At 45.8% G+C, this 21,811-nt stretch overlaps 1 protein-coding gene across 2 annotated transcripts in view; it reads left to right on the forward strand.

Annotated features, from left to right (window-relative positions):
• The window catches only part of LOC144147164 (neprilysin-1-like), a 116,573-nt gene that overhangs the window by 46,786 nt on the left and 47,976 nt on the right, over positions 1-21,811 (forward strand). For both annotated transcript variants that reach the window (XM_077679233.1, XM_077679234.1), the window contains 4 exons: positions 2,035-2,229; positions 3,798-3,884; positions 8,830-8,960; positions 15,150-15,375. In XM_077679233.1, coding sequence (XP_077535359.1) covers positions 2,035-2,229; positions 3,798-3,884; positions 8,830-8,960; positions 15,150-15,375 — 639 coding nt within the window. The remainder of the gene's footprint in view (positions 1-2,034; positions 2,230-3,797; positions 3,885-8,829; positions 8,961-15,149; positions 15,376-21,811) is intronic.

Below are 21,811 nucleotides of genomic sequence, written 5' to 3' on the forward strand. Positions count from 1 at the left end.
GTAAGTTGAGTTCCGCGACGCTCGGTCGTCTTACACAGCCGAAAATTGACCTGGCCTGAAATCGAGTTTGTCGGGATAGAATTACTTGCGCACTTGATCCCTTGAATCTTCGCAGCCCTGTGATTTATGCGACCATGCTGGTGCAACATCGGTTTACACTCTGAAAAGAATACTGGCTTTAAAAGTGTGACTATAGGCAATCTAACGCAGCCAACTTTCCTGTGAATTAAAGCCGGTACACAATGCATTTGAGAACGGCGAACTTAAAAAAAAACACTTCTTTCAAATAAACACCGCAACAATAGGCATTCCTGCGGTACTTGGGTAGAGGAATTGCCCACTTGGCGCCTGTCTGAAGTTTGGCTTCTCCCGGTTCTTGAGACAAAAGTACATGTCCTTGTTGACATTGCTTTCTTCTTATAGCTCTTGTAAATCTGAGAGTGTAATAGGAACGGCGCAAGACATGGGTAGCGCATCTAGAAGCCAATCGTGTTAAGCAGCAAGGCGACGCTGGGAAAAAAATTGAACTGAATCGAATTGATTTTATTCTTGCACGAAAAAAAGAACAACAAACACGTTCTGCTAAAGGGTGCCGGGAAAAAGCCGTAAAACAGATTGACCAGCCCCAGCCCCCGGTGAGACAGGTGGCAAGCGGCATTAGACAATACTAACAAAAATCAACACAAACAAAAATGCAACATATATACAATATATGCAGTGGCTATAAAAAGTACTCGAAATACATACTTAACCGGGTTTTGAAAAATAGAAACTTACAAATACAGTAGCGAGAAAAAAAATATGCATCCTTATAACAACATTAGGTTAAGTATAAAGATGCTGCGTAAATGGTTAAAAGGAATGGTAGAAATTTCTTGAAAATTATCTAGTAAAGACATCAATCTGTATGGAAACATGTGCTGTCCATAATTTGTTTGGCAGTAGCAGCATGATGACACCGAAAAAATACTGACTTTATTATAATGCAACGTGTGAGATATAGCAGGATGTATATAAACATTTAAATTCTAAACACACTATATGCCTCTGCGACGGTTTTAGTCCCTTTCCCTACAGCCTAGTGGGAAACCACCGCGTTAGAGCTGGCGCCGAATAGGTAAATGAGCGGTTACTATGCCTTGCGCTTCTTGGGCGCAAATCTTAGTAGACAACAGAAGCCTCTTATACGCTTACGCTCGCCGAAAAAAATGTAACGCGTGGGTACTGCCGCCCAGGTATTCGGGCTAGCAAGGACATCGGGCCGGGACATCGGGCTAGCAAAGACAAGGACAGGGGAGAATAAATTATCTAATTTGGCGAGAATGCCCGAAACTGGATCAGTTTGATAAAACAGGCCACTGCGCTGTTGCACAAGAATAAATTGGTTTTCGGTATTTTCCGTAAGAGCTTGAGCTTTGTTTGATATCGAGATTTTTACCTTGGAGACTTTAAGACATGGTTTAGCTTTTCTTATATCAGAAAGCGGTTCTTAGTCCTACTCGGGTGCGGATATTACAACGTCAATAAATGATCCGTATCATGAGTGGTCTCTTATCATTCGCTGATGTTCGTGGGCACAGAGCAACTGCTCCCAAGCGAACTCAAGAATTAGGCCATGTATCAAAGATCACTCTAAAGCGAAGCTGTGTATAGAGTAATTTTGTGCTGACGCATCAGTTGGAAATTCTGCCAGTACGATTCCTTACACAAGAAGAAAATCTTCCCATTGTGTGAAAGCTCTGAGCGACCACTACACTTTGTGCTTTTAGAGGCTTTCTATGACCCAATGATTTATTACATTGTTCTATTGTTGTTATTTGTAAAGTTGCCCGTGAAAATATTACCTTGCATTACATTTGGGCACTCTGTGCGTTTCCAGACTTTCTTACGCACAAAATATTTATTTACATGGTTCTATTGTTCTTATTTGTACAGTTGCCCGTGAAAATGTTACCTTGCATTACATTTTGGCGGCTAAAGTCTCGTGAATTATATTTCGTGTGTTAACATGATGCGCTTCTTTTATTTTTTCAGATGGATCAAATTTCTTTCAGTACAGTGGGCCGGAATCAGCTTATCCACCCAGAAAAACCAGAAAATGAGGCCATAATCGCTGCCTACAAGAAGCTTATTATAACAGCAATACAATTTTTCAGTTCAAATATCACTGAACACCAAGCGAAGGATCTTGCGGACACCATGGTCAAGTTTCAGGGAGAACTGGCTAATGTGAGAGTCCAAACAGGCACTTGATGTTCGTAAAATATATTCGAAAGTTTTGTTTCCAGAAAATTTTTTTTATTGCGTTCATGCATGAACTGCATTGTGGGTATTTATTTTCCTTACCAGGGCTTACGTAATGTTTTCCTAAACTTGTCATACGTTTCGCTTGTCCGCCACAAAAACTTTAGACGGCTGTATCAAGCCAATGTGAAACGTGATGTTGCAAAACGTTTGAACTGCTCAGCCTGATAAGATTTCATGCGCGAGAAAACAGAGCCCCAAATAAAAGCATGCTCAGACAAACATCCCAAGCGATGGGCAAAAACAAAATAGCCTTAGTTCTGAGTTGTTTTTGAATGTTTCGGGGCATTTTATCTAACGACCATGGTCAAGTGTGTCATACTTTTGCAACGCCCATTGGTCCCAGCTATCTCTAATAGGGCACAAAATATCCCGACATTGACGCTAAATTATGGTCAGAATTCACTTCATTACCACGTTGCATTCGCTTGGGTGACACAGTTTTACCGGGCGGCAGATGCGAACCGACGCCGACGAGATGAAGTGCTGTTTCTCATCTCTATCCTTTATGTTGTCATATCAACTTTTATTATTAATGCGCCCTCGCTCATTGTGTGACCCATCAACATACAACATAAAACAAACCGCTAAGGTATGGAATTTGAAAAAGATTACGTTCTGTAATGGCCATTTGTGTCTACGACATTTCCTTTTAACTTTCAATTTATTCTTTTTCATCGCTGTGATTTCTTATGTACAGACGTCCCGACTTTAAAGTGCTCCATTCACGTCAGTAGTAGTGCCTTCTAAGTTCTCCCTGTAGAAGCAGGGTCTATTCCAAATTAGAATATTTTTATAAAAGGCACTAATTAGAATATTACCGTCTTAGCCCTCCAAGTGAGTAATATTGGTGATGACTTCATATGATGGTAACAGTAAGATGTATTCGGCCGAGAAGAACGAACTCCATTGACTAGTGTAGCAGACCATTGTCACTAAACGTGTTTTGTTAAGGTACTGCTTTTTTATCTAGTGGTAAAGCACTGGTGCCTTAGAGACTTAGTGAACAATGGAAGTGAATGTACATGCGCTTGCGATTGTCGCAACCGAACGAAGCACTTATGAAGGGCTCGGCAGACTTGGGTCGGAATGCCGACACAAGCAGAGTTATCTTTACCATAAAAGAAACGTGCAATTTGTGACCTTATGTAGTGTCTCATGGTACGCTAGGCGCAAGCATGGTGTCTCCCCAAGCGAATACAGATAGGGACAAATGATTGTTTAGTCATCGGGCCAGGTGTGATGAGCATCATTGTTACCTCTCAAAATATTCGCGATATTGCACGATAAAACCCACCTTTGCAACTAATGGCAAATTTACCATTTTGAAGGTATGAGCTCCTGTGATAATGGGGTTTATATTTTCGCAACTAGTGAATGCACGTCGTTTATTGTTAAATTGGTTCCTTCATGTTTTACAACTGTCTAAATATTTCAACACAGCCTGCTGCTGTTTGACAGGTGTCAGAATATCAACCATGTTTTTTTTCTAGCTCACTGCACCGCCAGAAGAACGAAGAGATATATTTTCTATCTACCGCAGAACGACCGTCGGAGAATTGCAAAAAAATTTCTCAGATGTAAGTGCTCTGAAATAGAGACTTAGTAATACCAACGTTAACCCAGAAAATTCGTGCTTTCGCGTAACTCATTTTGTATACAGTTAAAGCGCATTAATTTGACCGTCAATAATTGAAATTTACTGATTACTCGAACTCTACGATATGGCCCGGCCAATCTCCATGAAATAGTATTTGTAAAAAATACTGTTATTTCGAACACGGGAATGCTACGCCTGTGATAATTTGATCTCCGCGCAACAGTGCAGGTGCTTTGGTGCCTGTGACACGCCTAGAGAAACGCAGCCACTGACGACACACGAGCCTGAGTCGCCTGCAGAACAAAAAGAAGAGGGGAAAGGGAAGGTAAAATCGGGAAGACTAATCGAAAACCACCTTGGCGGACGTTTGGACGTTTTGGAAGACGTAATCTTTGCGTACTACCTCGATGTAAACGCGAGTGCAGGGGTGTGTAGTGCGCTGACAGGTAACGATATCATTTAGCTGGTCACAAACAAAGACATTGGCGCTGCCAACGACGAGGAGGATCTGGAGGCGGACAAAGCGTCCCTGTGGTCATCCGCTTGAAAGTCAGAACCGGATTGAATGCCGCCCAACCCTTTCGCTCTTTTAAAAAAGGAGGAAAGGAGGCCTTCTGCCACATTCCCTTGTTAGAGCAAAACGAGCTGGCTGTCGCGTGTAGGGGCTGAAATTAAGGTGGCGAGGTGGACTGGTTTGTTCAGTTTCGGATCCATGATGAAACACAGCGCAAGAACCACACGGACAAAAAGAAGAGGGGACGACAGACAGCCCTGTGCGTCGTCTCCTCCCCTTTGTGTCATTGTGTTTCATGCGCTGTTTTTCATCATGAATTTGAGACTGCAAATACGTGTATCAAGCATCAAATGTTCGACGGGCCCGGTTCCTTTCCAACCGTGTACTCTAAATGTTTTTCACTTGCATTAGTGCGACCTCAAGTAATTCAAAGTGAGATGGCCTTCCCTTGCCGTTCTAATTAAGGAGATTTTATATAAGCTGACGAACACTGCCTTGTATTCAAGACAGAATTTTTAATGCGGGGATATCTTCAAATGAACGGATAGAAAACAGAACTGTTTCCCCTCGTATCTCAATCGAGATTATAATTAGTACTGAGAAGAAAACTAACCGGGGCACTCAATAAGCTAACGTCCCTTGACCTGTCGCTCTGTTAGAGAGTTTTACAAAATTGATGATGTTCGTAGAGTTGTCTATAATTTAATTTGTTATCGAACTGCCAGCTTCTAAGATTTCACTTTTCTGAGCAAATTTTATGGTAGCTTTTCGAACCTTTTCATAATGTTTAGAACTAGCAATTCTCAGACAATAAAGGACGTTGCGTTGCTTTCTGTTTGCGTGTCCTAGCTAAATGCCGGGAGTTAGTTCCTGCAGTTGGGTAGTTGTTGAAGTACCCCTATAGAACCCATTGCAAGAAATAAAAAATGTATTGTTTTCCCTCTATTCCACAATGTATATCAAAATTTCATTTCTGTGTACGCATTCTCGCCCTTTAAACATCGGTCATGTGTGCGTCTACTGGGCTACACACTTAAAGCTCCGATCCCGCATGAAATCCCGAGCTTCAGCGTTCTCTATCTTGAGAGTTGACAACTTCTGCCTGCTGCATTTCGGCTACTTGGTTGTCCACGATCGTGTCGCCATCGCAAAATCCACTTTCTGCCCTCTTCTCTCCCTCTCTGGAATGAAGGAGGTTTGGGCTGAAGAACCGGGCACTCCGAGCCTGAGATGGATAGCGAGCGCCATAACCGATGACGCTGCATCGATGGGCCCCAATTACGCGCCCATCACTCGGCTGCAAAATAACCAAGCCCAAAACCTTGAAAATACTCCAGGGCCCTTCTAGTGTGGCGAAATTATTGGAAATTGCCATGAACGCGAAATCCTTGTGCATTTACACCAAGTCAACAACAATGACGCTAGTACAATAGCGTGTGTCCGTACATGGCCGCTGTTCAATTTGTAGCCTAACAGCACAGCGGCAGCATAAGTGAAGCCGCTCTAGTAGAACCCTCCTCTTATGGGGGGGGCTGAAAATTTGGGCAGGCATCATAAAGCGCTTGGTAGGAACTTACAACTCGTTATTAGACCATTACGATTGACTACTTCCTGCGATGTTTTTAGCCCATAGGCCGAATAAGCAGCTCAGACTGCCAAGTCATCGAGACTAAGACGCAGATAATACGCCTGAAAGCCTGTAATCGTGCAGAATGACGTCGTTTCATGTCTCAGCCAACCGAACTGCGTGACACGGCGTTTTTGTTTCACGTGCATAGATCACGACACGGCTTTTGCGTCGGTAGTGTGAACATAGACTAACAAGGCCGTTAAGGGTGCAACACGTGAGCGAAAGATGACGCCTAATGCGGTTACTTGTTGACGACGTTAGAGCTCAAAGCGCGACCGTAGGCTGAACGTCAGGTTGTCCCTTAAACACGTTAGCGTTTCCAAGGGGACATTCTGGGACCTTGCTTGTCCCCTGGTTGCTAGTTTTGCAATTAGACATGTACTAACGCCTACGTGACTAACATGAGCATGCTAATACCCGTTTCTAAGTTGAAGAGGACAAAGCTTTTGCTATGCCCTCGTCCAGATCACCACTGCCTCCAAGTTGCGGCTGGGTTGATGATGTATGCTCTACTCCCATACGGAGGCCCTGAGATCGATTCCCATCCAGATGAGAAATTACCCCACTTATAAAAAGTGTGTTTGTGCGGGATTGTGTCTACATGCCTAAAATTTAAAATCCGCACTGGGAGTGTAGAAACAAAACATGGGAGTACTGGGCGCTGCCATCAATGCTGCAACCCATAGTCTTGTCGCGCTTTCATTTTTCTGTCCCCCAGCTTCCTTTCTGTTTGAAGTGTCCAACTTTTTCTATTCAATTAAGCAAGGGTTATGGTTCTTGCTCCGTCAAGAATTTTGTATGCCATATCTGGAATACCCGACAATGAAACAGGCCAGAATTTAAGGCGATGCCTAAGATCTCTATATTTCAAGCACGGCCGTGAGGACGTGACCACAGAAAACCAGTGCCACAAACAGGTTGAAGTTTTGGCAGGAGCAAGTTGGAGTTGTACAGCGCCCTACCCGGGACGTTTCGCTAGGCAAGGGAAAATCAGTGCCGGGAGAGGGTTGGACGTAAGCTTCGATAAAAGGAGACGCAGCACGCACTGTAAGAGTGAGATAGCAGTGTCAAATGAGGGTATGCCTCTGCCGCATGTTCCGCCTTCAGAGGTGAAGATACCGATGAGGGCGAACCGGAGGCTCCTGGCGATGGCTAGCAAGCTGAACGATCTTCGGGGGTGCTATCCAGAGGGCTGGTAAAGTGGTGACCGCTTCGACCGCAAACCGCAACAGGAAGTTCAACAGCAGTGGTGACCGCTTCGACCGCAAACCGCAACAGGAAGTTCAACAGCAGGCAAATAGAAGGATCCTAGTGATGGCGAGAGAGAGGAATGGGCTTCCGAGGATCAAGGGATCCCGTCAAATCGTGACGGGCGCGACCGCAATGGTCTGCATAATGTTTAACAGCAGATCACTGGGTGTAGCTAGGTTTCGAGAAAGGTCTACGTCAGTGAGTTTACAATAAACGTGCCGATGGAATCACAGCTTCTGGCATTACGCGGACGTGCGGGTGTCTGGCAGAGAGAACGGTGGCGAGACTTCCCGTCGATGCGGTTAAAGGTAAGAGACAGCGCTCTAATGCAATTAGGTGGGGGGGGGGGGGGGATTTCTTTTTCTTGACGCCTTAAATATGCGGGAATCAACAAACATGGTACATATTGGTGCATTAGGTTATTTGAATACGAATATATCTTTAGGGGTAGCAGCAGGTGATTTACAACACAGATTGTACCTCCAAGCGGGAATATGCTTTCTACAGTCCCTTGGAGTCTCTTGAATTTTTCTGCGATGAAAATTCTGGCATTACATATCGTAAACGCCCTATTCTGATTTTGCGGTGTTGTATGAGTGTTTGTTTAGAAAAAACAACAGTGAAGCTATGATCTGAAATTTAAAATTTGTGTATGGGGTAACTCTTACCGAATGCACGTTTATTATGCAAAATAAGCAGGTAAATATTACTGAACAAGCTGCGTCACTTACCACCAGCGGTAAGCCACGTTAAAGGATTGGTCTCTGTTCAATTTTTACCCGGTCTACACGCGCAGCAAAAAATTATGCCTGTGAACGGGAGAAAAGTAGAATGCTATAGGGGCCAATACGAAAGTTAGAAGCAAAAGAGGGGGATTATTAGCGCAATAAACGGTGCTACCAAACATGTCGTTAACACATCTGCTAGGCCGCTGTGGTATTTTCTGCACGTCCTCCTGTGTGGAGGATACGCACTACTTTTGTAGGCTCCATCTGAACTCGGAGCTGATTTAGCGACGGCTGCAACTGGATGCTCTCTTGGGTGATGTGCAAAAGACGGATCATTTCGGGGAGTGCGCATCTGCGCCACTAAAAAGGTCGCATTGAAATTGTGAGAGAGATGTCAGCTTTGTATGATGTTGTCCTAGGGCACAATGCATAGTTTTCTCGGCGGTAAAATCAAAAACTGCAATTTTTAGCAAATCATTTTCACGAAGTTCCCCTAGAAGTCTTTCTGGCTGTTTTTTATAGAATCTTCAACACTCGAGATACAACGTTCACGTATCAGTCCGCAGTCCAATTTCACTGGGTGTATCGGAGTAGACGTTTCTTCGGCACCTGAAGATTGGCATTATTCCCAAATTTCATACCTGCGGTACCGTTGGAAGGCTATCAGCTACGAAAATATTACTTTCTTGGCAGAGAGAGAGATGGAGATGCTTTGCTAATTCAATACTGCACTAAATAGACACGTCTTGTAAAGTTAACTTGATGGAGTAACTAAAAACTGTCACAAACATTTTTTTTACAGTTTCCTCTTTTGGGACTACTGAACAAAGAGTTTAGCAAGATTAACGTCACCCTGAATACCAGTGAGACACTAGAATTGTACGCTTTGTCGTACTATACGAAACTGGTTGAATTTCTGCGGAAAGCGAACAGGTAACAAGATTCTTCCTGTATAACGTATAACAAACCTCCTTGGGCCTGAATTCTATTCCTAGCAATGTAATATGCAAGTATTTTTGATTTGTTGAAATTTTTAAGTATATTTTTGCTTAATTGTAACGCTAATTTGTTACTGGACAGCCGTGTTGTGTAGCAGAATAAAGCATACTTAAAAAATAGTGCTAGAAACTGAAGCGGTGTTTGGCGAAAGGTAGGTTTTACATAACCCAAGCAACCCACACAAATCCATAATAGAAGTATCGTTGCAAGACTGCCCCGGGCCTACCATCTACGCTTTTTAGACGTCACGGCTATGTACAACATCTCAGAAAACTAACAATATTTGAAGGAATAATTTGAACGTGGTACCCGCAGAAGGAGACACCTCTATAATTTTCTTAGAGGCAATCGAGGTTACCATTATGCATATTGAGGTAAACAGTAACGAATGTGGTAGAGCTAAGAAGCTTGAACATTTAAACTCGAGGAATGCTTTGAAATGCAGTTCCAGCCGTACAAATAGGTGACATTTCACAGACTATTCTTTTTCACTGCGTGAATGAAGAAACGGCCCCAGCATATGCACGAAGCCTCAATGAGAGAAAAGTAGCGGGGACGATGCATGTTTATATAGCATTTTTACGAGCATTACCAAGTGGGAGCCAAATGCTAAACTGTAATTGTGTTCAAGCAATGCTTCAGAGTAATTACTTTAAGGTAAGCTCTGGTTTTTTTGTTCGGTAAAAAAGTATTGATTTTACCTTGCATATACGTAAGCTTCTTTTACAGTTACTCTCCCCTCCCAGCGACATACTGCACACGAAGTGGTGCTGGGTTCTCTCAGTGAATAATGTTATTGGTAATCAAGTACGGCAATAATAATCTAATACGCTCCAGATTTGTGTACTGTTATCTGAAATCAAGCGTCATTTTATTTGTACTCTGGGACCGGACCCAAGTCACGTTTGAACTCGGAGTTCTTAGAGCATCCTGCTTTAAAGGGACACTGAAGTGATATGTAAACATTGCGGGATTACTAGCGCAAATTGTAGTCCGGAGTCCCCAGGCCATGTTTCGACCACTCTAGGCGCGTTTACGCGATTTTATTTAGTAGAAAAACTAATTCGAAAATGCTGTCCTCCTCTCTTTACGCTCGCCCATTTTCTGTGGCGTTTTCGTGTGACGTCAGGAGGGGATGAGCTGGCAATTGGCTGCGCCACGGCTGCGCTACTGCTACTGCACGGCTCCCCGGCCGACAGAGTCAGTCGGCCCAGCGTTTCGTCCGCCGGCCGCCGGCGGGTCGTCGCAATCAAGGAGGTTAAAAAAAATTGCTTGGTCGCAATTCGTTCGCTTAGTTGAAACGAAGCCAGGACACGTTTGTGAATGGAAGAATGTGCCTTTCTTTACTTGGTTTGTTTGTACACTGTATCTAGCTCCAAGTCAAGGTCGCTTCACACAAGCGCTGCACATGCGACGCTTCGCTGACTGGTACGCCAGTAGGAAAATATAAGGCCTCTTGAAGGCGGCAGAAGAGTCAGCGAAGTCAATATAGGTACTAAGCAAATAAAATCAACTGATATTTTTACCGTACAGCATAAAAATAGTGCGCGGGAAGCACTTTTTTGCGCTGGGCGAACAAGCACAGCGGTCAGCAGCACGACTACGCATCTGCGAACGCTTTTCCGTCTACGAAATGCAATTGCTAGACGTGAGCTACTGTGGAAACTCGGGCGACGCTTACTGCACGATCGCAGTACAACAAATAGTCACCTAAGCGGCTTGAAATGCCAAAACTAAATAAAAGTGTAAACCGGTTGTACAATATATACCCTATATTAGCAACGCTTTCGCGTCCCGCTCCGTGGCCTAGCGGTCTGAGGCGCTGGGAATTCTCCGCAAATGTTTTGCGAGTCACGAGTTCGAATCCCCGCGGGTACGTGCTTTTTTTTTGTAAGTTAACTTTTTTGTTTTCCGCCGATGTTTTCTATATTGAGTTCACCTTTTTTGGGGCCGCAACGTTCATGGCTACACGAACTAGTTCACAAAACGCGCTCAGGCTGGCACTGGCGCGCTAGCGAGTTCTCGTTGGCGTGCTGTTGCCATAAGCACCGACTGCTTGCAGGCAGTGGGCACAGGCCAGAATGAACAGACCCTTGGCCTGGTGCGAACACGCTTTTTACGATACAGGCATGAGGGAGGCAAGCTCCAAATATGGGGGAAAAGCGCATGACATTTGGGCGTCTGCGGGTACGCGGAGGGCGTTCATGCACTGCGTAGGTCTCGGATAGTGAATGCTACGACTACAAGCCGTCCTGGGAGGCTTATCTTGTGCATTTTACAGCCGGCAACATGGCAGAAGCGCGGTACGATGATTACTGAGATATTGAGAATGCCCATCCAACAAAGCCATTGGTTATGTTTTACAGAACCGAAACCGAAACCGAAACTTGTGTGATTGCTAACCTTGGGCATCGTCCAATCACGGCGCCCCTCCTCTCAACGTCACAGCCTTAGTTGGTGCGGCCGCCGCAAACCGCGCATGGTAGTTTTTCTTCTTTCGCGCTTTGTAAAATAATTACCGATTTGTCAACCGGATAAACGATGAAAAGAGTGCTAATTTGAGCCAGTCTACGCAGTGCCAGCAAAAACGGGAGCTTGACAAATTCACTTCAGTGTCCCTTTAAAGGTTAACACATTTTAATATACAGAGCAAACAATAATACCAAAAGGCCTTACAGCCTAATTTTCAGTTAGCTATTGCTCAGTAATACGAATATTATTGCAGATTTAAACAGTAGTGAACGCGATCAAAGAACAGTGGCGTTTTGTGAATGCCCGCATGCACGCAATTGAGACCTGTTTGCGGAAGTATTTGGCTCCCGATGAAGACGGTACCGACGTGTACGTTGCGCTCAGTTCACTCCGTCCAACACCTTCCCTCACCATCAGCCTACCCTTCTCCGAGCAATACAGGTAAAATAAGAAATCATTTTTAACATGCGTTGTGTGACGTTTCGCGGCACAAAAGAGCGGTAGGGCCCCCGCCTGAAATTCTGATCGTGTGACCAATATATCAGGCGAATCGCGCGCAATGTGTGGATATGTTAATGGTGTTGCGTGCCCAATGACTTACCAAGTTCAGGTAACCTTCGAATAAACAAAAGTTATGAGTAAGTTAAGGGTTCGCATACCATGAGCAGAATTTTTGTACTTGTAGGGATACTTTTTTTTCAAGGGAACTCAAGGGTGCCTTTTCTGGTCCGGTATTACCGCTGGTTATTTTCTTCATGACGTTGCGACGTGCGGTGTAACAACCAAGGGTAAAAGTGAAGCTAAACAATGAATGAATAAATGTGTGAACAAATTAATCGGCTTGACTGTCAAAAGGTCAAGAAGCGAACGAATGGGCCTGATTAAAAACTGTCACTAAGCACTCCGTATCGCAGGTGTTATTAGCAAGGGTACGAAACGTAATACAACCGAACATTATACGCGTTTTACGTGAGTACGTTTTCTTGTGCCCCTCCCCCCAAAATATTTGGCCACTGCTCGCTGTATACAACTTAAAGAAACACTTTATAGTTCATATTTGCCTAGTCCTCGTTTAATGAAGCCCTCGTACGGCGTAGTTATTGGTGCGCGTGCAAGTCACATGAAGAGGAGAATTCATCAAGTACGGCGACTGTGCCATTGCAAAGGATTCGACAGTTTCAGCTTAGATGGAATAGGTTACACGGTGTACATTTGCCAGAAATGGCGCCCGTGGGGGCTTATGTGAATGAAGCAGCCTCAACATACTGTTTCTGGATGACGTGTGGCGTATATGTCACGTTGGCGTAGGCGTTGTAGTAAAATTTTCCTCTAACGTCGGGCAAACTTTTTGCCGGTGGAAGTTCTGGGGGGAGTGCTAGGCTAGCGCTGCTTTCAGCTTTCTCGTAGTAGGCCTTTGCGGTAAAGTTACCATACCGCTGAAGCAGCCGGAGGGTTGCACATCAAGAAGAAGGGGTTAGGAGGCACTCTGGCACAGAGTTGAGTACTTGCCGATTTCTATCTGTTCCGACTGCGGCACAATATACCCACTCAGGTCAAACCACGATGCCTTTTTGTTGCTGTGGTTTGTGCAGTGTTAACATTCTGTTTGAAGTTACAGGCTAAGCGTACGCGTTGGTAACTTATGGTGACAGTGTATCACATTCTTCAATTAGGGAGACTTGGTAGGGATACCTGGATTGCGTGTTTCAGCTGTTTAAATGCACAAAGTATATTGAGGAGTTCAGCTTCTTTAATAATAACGTAGATGCTAGCTGTCTGAAAGATCTATTGACACCAGAGCCTTGCGGACATACTTAAGCTACGGTCGCTTATAGTCCTCGAAGTAAGGCATCTGCAAAGATGTCCCATTCTTCAGAGCGATTGCTTGGCCGGAGGTTGCGTGTGTATTATTCGCGTGCAGCTGCGTTAACGTTGAAATTGGTTGTCTCCTATAACAGTCAAGGGGCAGCACAAGGGGGAATAGAGCCAGTATTAGAGCAGCGTACGGTCTATCTGGGTGTTTTGCAGATTCTATCGTCGAAGTTGCTGGCCATGTGGTGTGCCATCTAGACGCTGTTGAAGCTTGCGTACCTTCGATTATGATATTGACGAGTTCATTGGCCCATGCTAGAATTTCAATGCCGGTATTTTAAAGAATTCATGTGATCTTTGGGATTGGCGCCCGGTACAGTATATTTCGGTCACCGTGTCTACTTGCCTCAGAGATTATATGCTCGTATTTCGCAGGTAATTTCGCCGACCACCACTAAAGGCTTGCTAGCCGTATCCGTCAACTTTAATGTAGGAGCGTGAAATGGAAAAATAAGTGGGACGACAATTGATGCAATGATACGAATCCATGAGTTGGAATGGTTTCCGCTGCTACGTTAAACGCCAAGTGGTACAATGATGCTGTTTTGCGACGCTAGTGTTTCGATGCCCATTTGGAGTCTCGGCTGTTGAACGGGAATAGCTCGTCGTCGACAAGCAACACTAAGGGATTCTGTTTGATTAGGCGACATCTCTCAGTGACATTCTGCAGATGGGCATCCTATAATGATTTCGGACACGTGTAATGTGGTGTGCATATCCTTCTTGCCATTTTATTTTGCTGTTTTTGTTCAAAGAACGATGTCTTAGGAGTAAATTGCGAATCGTGCTTAGTCGTTCGCTTCTCCTGCGCGGACTACTCTGTTTACGGCCAGGCTGAAAAGCTGCAGGTCAAGTATCGATCGTTGAGGGACCCCATGTCATGAACGAAGGTTTGATGTCAGTATTATGTGTTTTTGCTCGACCTGACGTTCAAATTTTTGTGAAATACAGGAGATTTACATAAGCAGATACAAAGCGCCAAAAGAGCAAAATATCGTTCGCGAAGGACAAAATATTCAACACGTTCACGCAATAAGCATTCTCGGTTGGTGTATTCCGATCACAATAGACGCCAACCCTACTGTAGATATCTTTAAGAAGACCAAACAAAAAATAGCCCGATTAATACGAAAACTACAATGCGTTCTCTAAACCTCCCGCGTCAATTTGACGTGGTTCGGTTGGCCAACGAACGGAGGAGGAGCGCTTGGCGAAAGTGTGAGGGGAACGGCGCTCATTGGCGGCGACGCATGGCGAAAGTGTGAGTGGCGGGCAGTGAGAGAGATGGCGCCATAGCAGCACGTGCCACCCCCTCCCCCCTCACATTTTCACCACACTTTCCCCCGCCGTTTTCTTCATGTTTTCGCCCGCTCGGTTACAACGCCGCCGCCGGCGCCCCCGCCCAACCACCGTAGCGCGGCCAAAGTGCTGCGCAATAAAAAGGAAACAGAACAGAAATAAAAGTAAAGGATGCGCTCTACCTGATTCAAGCCATTGTTTTCAGCGAAGTCGCGTAGAGCCGTCCATATCACGAGACAAAGCGTGAGATGTCTCGAATATTAGGAACAACTACGTTCCGAAATTTTTGAAGCATTTATAACGTACTTTTAATCATGGGCTGCTGTTATATTTTTTCAGTGATCAAACGTACTAAGGTCACTCATCCTGTGAACGGGAAGGAGTTTTATCCTGGCGAAAATATTTATTGTGATTCTGTGAAACATGTCACCGTCCATCACTTGTAAAACTAATTCTTCACACTGCATTTCACTTTTCCAGAACGAAGTTTTTCAACTACGTAGGCATGAACGCAATTCTTTACTGGGCTCGTCATGCATCAAAGAGTTTCCGAAACGCCACATTTGAACTCAAAAAAGCCAAGACTGGAGTTACACACGACATTGAAAGGTGGGAAAAATGTGTCAGGATTGCGAGTTCAGTAATGCAAGAGGTTGTCGGACATCTCTACGTGAAGAAAAAATTTAGCCAAGAAGCCAAAAAGGAGGTAAGAACACTTGATCTGTCCAAAAATGTGGTTTTCAGTTTTTTGGTGCTGGATTATCTAATCCTTAACGACAGCCCTTACTAATAGTGAAACTCCACATCCCGGAATAGGTACGTGGAAGAGACCATCACGACAACATATAGATTTTGTTTTATTGGGATGATTGGTAGCACCTGCTTTGGTTGGAGAAGACACGTTTTAGCCCTAAATGACTAGTTTAAGTTTAGGGGAACGACCGTAGTTACGCCTCTGGCTTCGTTCTGTTGCATCTCCCGAACTCTAGAATTCAGGGAACAAGGCACCCGTACGGGAGCCGAAACGTATTTTTTGGATTGTAAACATTCTTGGTCGGTGCAAGTTTTTACTGTGAAATTCAGGGAACACAATGTTAAATAAATTTTTAATACTTCTTCTATTACATAACTGACGATGTTGTGCCTCGCGACGTTCAAAAGCTTTCGGTATCAGTAATTTTTATTTGAAAAAGCAAAGTCTTACCAGGCGAGAATGACGTTCGCCGAGATTGCCACGGGTAGTTTCTTCAAGTTAAACAAAGTTGGTGTTGGCCCAGATGGTTCCTTTAGAGATTATACCCAGAATTTACATTGCACAGCTGTAGGATTGAAGGAGATTAGAATAGTAATAAATAAAATCGAAAGAGCTGACACCCTCTGCGGACAAAGTTCAGTTTACTTTAGCCTGCCGCCGATAGCATTAAAGGTTCAAACGAAGTGTTTAGTGTTTTTTGCCGATATAACAACACCTCTGGTAGGACTGCACATAAAATTCTCCCGATAGAAAGAAACAGTAACAGTCAATGTCAGTGGCAGTCAATGTACGAACTAAATCGCTTTTTCCTCTGCTTTTGTGATGATGTCATAGCAGCTCACCAAAGCAAATGAGGTTCGGTTAATTTATCACAAGGCCAGCCACAGATCACACGTCGCCGCTGTTTGACGCTTACGACGACGACATGAGAGGCCAACAGCCCCAGCCCCTAATGGTCTTCGCCCCTGAATACGTAGCTGTGCCTGCCGCAACTAACAAACGCCGCAACAGGCCTTTCAACACGTATCCTCGTGGTGTATCTCACAGCTACGCTAGGCGACAATAACTAACACAAACATGTGCCGTTTTCTCGCGTGTTTAGTGGCAGAAATGATTAGCAGGAGAATAAAGGCATGTTGCGAGACAGAAAGCGTCGGAGAAGGCCAGCGAAGCTTTCTCGTTGGCAAGAGCGATTCTAGCGGCAGCTTTTTTAAAACTTCGGCTGGAGTTTTGTTTCCAGAAAATCATTGAAGGACTCTGCCTGGTGGCAGCCGCTCTTACACTTAAGCTACAACAGATCCGGCGCTTTCTAGACGCTCCCCCTCCGGAAGGACTGCGGCCCGAAGCTTTACATGGGTGGCCGAAGGCATGGAGCACCGTCTTAAACCAACCATCCTGTTCGCGCGAACATTTTCAATAATGTCGAGGTCTGCTCTTTTTGGCATCCATCTCATTTGCATGACGCCGAATGGGCGCATATGGACCGCCACCAAACCTACCGTGTTGATGGAAGCTAGGTGCTGCTGGAAAAGGATCCTTACACCCGGGAAGAGACCACATGTAACGTATGAAACGACGACCGTGTGCCCAATTTGCTAGCAGCCTGCTATTGTGAAGGCGTCGTGGACCATTGCAGTCACCTCATCCATGCTTCGACGGGGTGCCCCCAACATGAGCGATCCTTTTCCTGCTTAAAGCGATGCGGTGCACGTAGGCACGAGAGCTCCGGCAACTTATTAACAGATAACGTGCGCGATACAGCGTACGGCAATAGCGTTAAAGTGTCAGCTTCAACATCTCAGGTGCTGCTATTTACAGCACAATACAATGTTTTAAGTGCGAATGCACTTTATAAGCGACCCCAAACCTTCCACCGCCGGCGGCGGCGGCGGCGGCGGCGGCGTCCGCAGTCCTCCTCTCCCTAGCAACGGCGTGGAGCGGAGAGGAGCTTCGGTAGCAACGGCGCGGTGACGTCACTTCACCACGTGACCGCGCTCGCTCCGCCTCCTCGCCGTGGCTGCGCGGGTGCGCGCCGCTCCCCGCACCGCTCCTCGCGCCGTGACGTCATGGTATGACGTCACAGTGCGCCTCCTATCCCCAGCAGCTGCCGCGCGCCTCTCTCTCCACCGTGACGTCACACTCTCTCCTCTCCCCCTCGCTCGGCTGCAGCTGCCGTGCGCCGCTGTCCCTCTCCCCTTGCGCTCGCCTCCTCTCTCAGCCACCTGGCTCGGCGCGCTCGGCGCGGCGTACCCCCCTATATATGCAGCGATAAACTGCCAGACCTCCGTGGGTCGGCTCGCGCGCGCTCACGGGCGAATGCCAACGGATTTTAACTTTACTCCCCCTCATAGCATCACCCCGTGCATTCGCACTTAACCATGTTCACCCTCGGGGAAATGCATGGGAGTTTTTCTAGAAAAATATTGGCACTAGAAACTCTCCAGAAAAATTAAGATTTATTTCTAGCCGTTAAGCTTCCTCTCCTTTTGAAGTTCACGGTGAGGGCGAAAAACTTTCATGTTAGCTTCACCGCAAAATGTATAATACTTTTACTGCCGCCGGTCGCTAGGGCACTGGGAGATGAAGTTGCGCACTAGCACATCTTCAGTGTTGTGTAACAATATATGCTGCGCTGCACCCTAAAATCAACTGTTTGTACAGTCCCATCTAGCTTCTGGAACGAAGACCCCCAACCCTGCAGTGACGCTAACAATACCACACTAAGAGAAATTGTAGAAAAAGGGAGAAAATCGCGGGTTTGCTCCACCAGCCCAGCGAGTTTTTCCATTTCGCTCACTACATGTAGCGCCCTCTCTACGATCTTTACCAAACACCGAAACGGGGGAGGATATATTTTCCCCGGTCGTCTGCGATACCCTGACGGCCCCGAAGCCGACAACAAAACCGTTCTTGGTTGCACAGTGGCTTTTGCTTCGCCGATCAGCCGTGCATGATGACTCTGTGCAACCGTCCATGGAGCGCACTGCATTCGTGTCCTCTCACTGTCCTTTTGTTATCACCATGTGCTCGCCACGCAAACACACTGCTCGCCAGCCGTGTGTTTGGCGCACGTTCTGTGGGCGCCGCTGCATGCTTGCTGTGTGCGACTCCCCTGTGCCCATTTCAACGTTACTACCGCGTTTGTGGGCGCTTTTTTCTGTCTCCCAAGTGTAAAAGAGGGCAGCCAAACACTAAACTACTCCTTTCGTCATCAACATGCGCAGACCGCAACATTTGATGCATCAGTTCCCAACAAAAGAAGTCCCCCCTTCGGCAGCATTCTGGCTGGCGTCCCTCAATGGTAGTCAGAGCAGGGGCGTGCTCTTCGCTAAAATAATGAGGGTAAATCAGTGAGCGTTATTACTGCAACATACCCGCTGTACTGTTTCACTACGTCTGCTATTTTTGTTCTTTGAGCTATTCTAGTGCTTTTTACAAAACTGGAAACTAATAAAAAGTAGCGCTTACACAAGTTACATTGATAAATCACAAAACACAGGCGGGGCTCACGCACTGCTGTGTGTTACCAGAACAAACAACAAGCTCATTGTTCCAACTTGCATGCCCGGTGATCAGTGTTATAAATACTTCGCATCCCTCTTAGGTTTAGTTTTCCTTTAAGATCACGCGTATGTGGGACGTGTGCTATGTGCTGTGCAATGTATTATGCTTGCACGTGTATTAGGCATGCAGTGTTGTGTTTTGCATGTGTTGCGCGTTCTCAATGGCTGCAATGAAGCGTATGTCGCTATGTTGTGCGGCCAATGTGCGGCCTATGTGCGGTCAATTGGCGGCCGCCAATGTGTGGCCTCTGGCGCCTTGTTGTAAGCGTTCTGCGATTGCTTTACTTCGAGTTTGTAAGATGGTGAGCAGTGTCATCTATGCATTCTTTTGTGTAGTGGCATCTTCGCACCGGCGGATGCGACGGATCGGCTTTTCGCGCCGCCTGCACCACATTTGCGCTTATATGCACGATTGCATACGATCTGTGTGTCGATGCATCGGTCGCTTCAAGCTGAGGGGACAAAAAACAACTACAGGTTTACCCGCTCAATTTAATCCAATCGCCACACAGTTTATTCCAAGCGCTAGCCAATTTAATACAAGTGTCATCTAATATAATCCAGACGCCATCAAATTCATTCCACTTGCCAGCGAGTTTAATCCAAGTGCCAACCAATTTACTCCAGCTGCCGGAAGGTTGTTCAGGGGTGTTTTCTGCAGAATTAGGCGCACCTTTTAGGGCTTTAATGCGCGTAGTGTGACAAAAACGTGGTGTTCCTTGATGCCTTTTGTGTAAAATATCATATCCGTCCAGCTTAATAGACATTTCCTAACACCCGCCGACCAGGAGAGCGGTCTCGTTTGATCCTTTGGTGGGGTGTGGTGATCGTCTGCGATATCGTCAGAAGTATCGTCTTCTGGTTACCCCATCAGATTTGCCAGCGCATTTTTGCGCGTGTAGACGACAATTCTTTCCCCAGCAGGCGATATTCCTGACGATCTCGAGACGATATCATAATCCGTAAATAATGCTTAACGCTGCAGAAAAGCAGTCAATTATTGAAAATCAGAATAAAAAACGCATTTAAGTGATTTGTCTTTATCAAAGAAGCTTCTGAAGGCATTGTTACGGAAAGATCAGACCATACTTCTGATGTGTGTTATTGACGGCGCTCTCGCCGACGATCATCTCAGAGCAAAGGTCTGCGCGCCTTAGTAATTGTAGGTATACTAAGCTGTGCGCATCAGATATTGGAACAAGAAACCCCACGTTTTCACCACACCACGTGCAACAAATTCCGCAAAGCTGTGCTTAATTTCGCCCAGAACACTCCTGAACATTCTTCTGTTAACTGAATTAATTTCGTTGGCGAAGGAATTAAATTGGTTGGCACTTGGGTTAAATTTGCTGAACCTGACGTTCAACTTAACATTTGAAAAGAAGTTCTCAGTCGGACTGAAGAAAGGGCTCTAAGGCGGCAGTCTTTGCATGGTTTGTTGGCTCGTGTTCAAAGCCGCCACTTCCGCCCGTCGATGGGCTGGAGCATTGTCCAAAATAAAGACTGCCTCGCTGCTTGCTGCGACGCTTCTTCAATGAATTCGTTGAACACGGCCCAGTGTACTTTGTCGGCGATACTCCAGTGGAAGATGCCGTTGGCCGACATATACAGCAGGAGGTTTTTGTTTGCCCCTCTGGAGTCCGTCACAAGTTTTACAGCCGCAGCACCTCTTTTCGCTCTGGCAAAACTCCGCGCACACCACACATTAAAATTGGTCTCATCAATGTAGTAGCGTGACGCCGTCGTGCCCTCGTTTTGCAGCAATTAAACTCCCGTTGCTTCGCCTTTACCTCTGGGATGTTTCTCTCTATCGGTCTGAGCGTGGCCAACTTCAGAGAATACCGGTGGCCATCTAACAATGGGTCGAGGCTGGAGAAATGCATCTTAAGGTCTGGCATGGTTTGGTGAGGAAAAACTGAGAAAGCGTGAAAGATGGATGATTGTCAACAATGTCGGTCAGCGCATGTACGACGGTCTCGTCGAACTTCTTTTAGGAACCGCCACGCCTTTTTGCGGGGTTGCGGTCCGTTGCGGCAATAGATCTAGCCTCTTGACGTTTATGCCATGTTTCGCAGCGAGAAGTTTTGATTCGCCACCGCACCTTATGATAAATCTCAACTATCCGGCTCTGTCGACGTTTAAAACGGAGTTGTACTTTTTAGCCCTCACCCGCCGCTTTCTTCGGTCTTCCTCGGGGCGTTTTATAACACACGCAGGACAGGAGAGCGGTCTATTTACTCCGTCGGTGCTGTGTGATGATCGTCTCTGAGTTCGTTAGAAGTATCGTCTGCTCCGGTATTGTTACGCCACCAGACTTGCCAGCGTAGTGTAACTTGCGTCAGCAGTATCATCTAATCCTCGCGGGACGTTTCGTTTGCAAAAACTCATTAATGCTCTTTGTAGCGTTGAGCAGTATTTCAGAATTATAATATCGTCTGCGAGAGGGTCAGAAATATCGCCTGCTGGCGACAGAAGTGTTGTCTGCTCGCGCAAAAATACGCTGACAAATCTCCTGGGTGACCATACTTTGAACGCGAGCAGACGATACTGCTCACGATATCCCATACGATCACCACACGCCGCCAACGGATGAAACGATACCGCTCACCTGGTCTGCGGGTGGTAGTAAATGTTCATTAAGCTGCGTGCGTATGATTTTTGGTACGTAAGGCATCAAGGAACACCACATTTTAACCACACCACGCGCACTAAAGGCCGCAAAGCTGAGCCTAATTCCGCACAAAACACCCCTGAACAACCTTCCGACAGCTGGATGAAATTAGTTGGCACTTGGATTAAGTTGGTAGGCACTGGGAGTAAATTCG

The sequence above is a fragment of the Haemaphysalis longicornis genome, unplaced genomic scaffold (genome assembly GCF_048455015.1).
Source record: "Haemaphysalis longicornis isolate Haplotype H1 unplaced genomic scaffold, Haemaphysalis longicornis Haplotype H1 scaffold_7, whole genome shotgun sequence".
In the NCBI taxonomy this organism is placed as follows: domain Eukaryota; kingdom Metazoa; phylum Arthropoda; class Arachnida; order Ixodida; family Ixodidae; genus Haemaphysalis; species Haemaphysalis longicornis.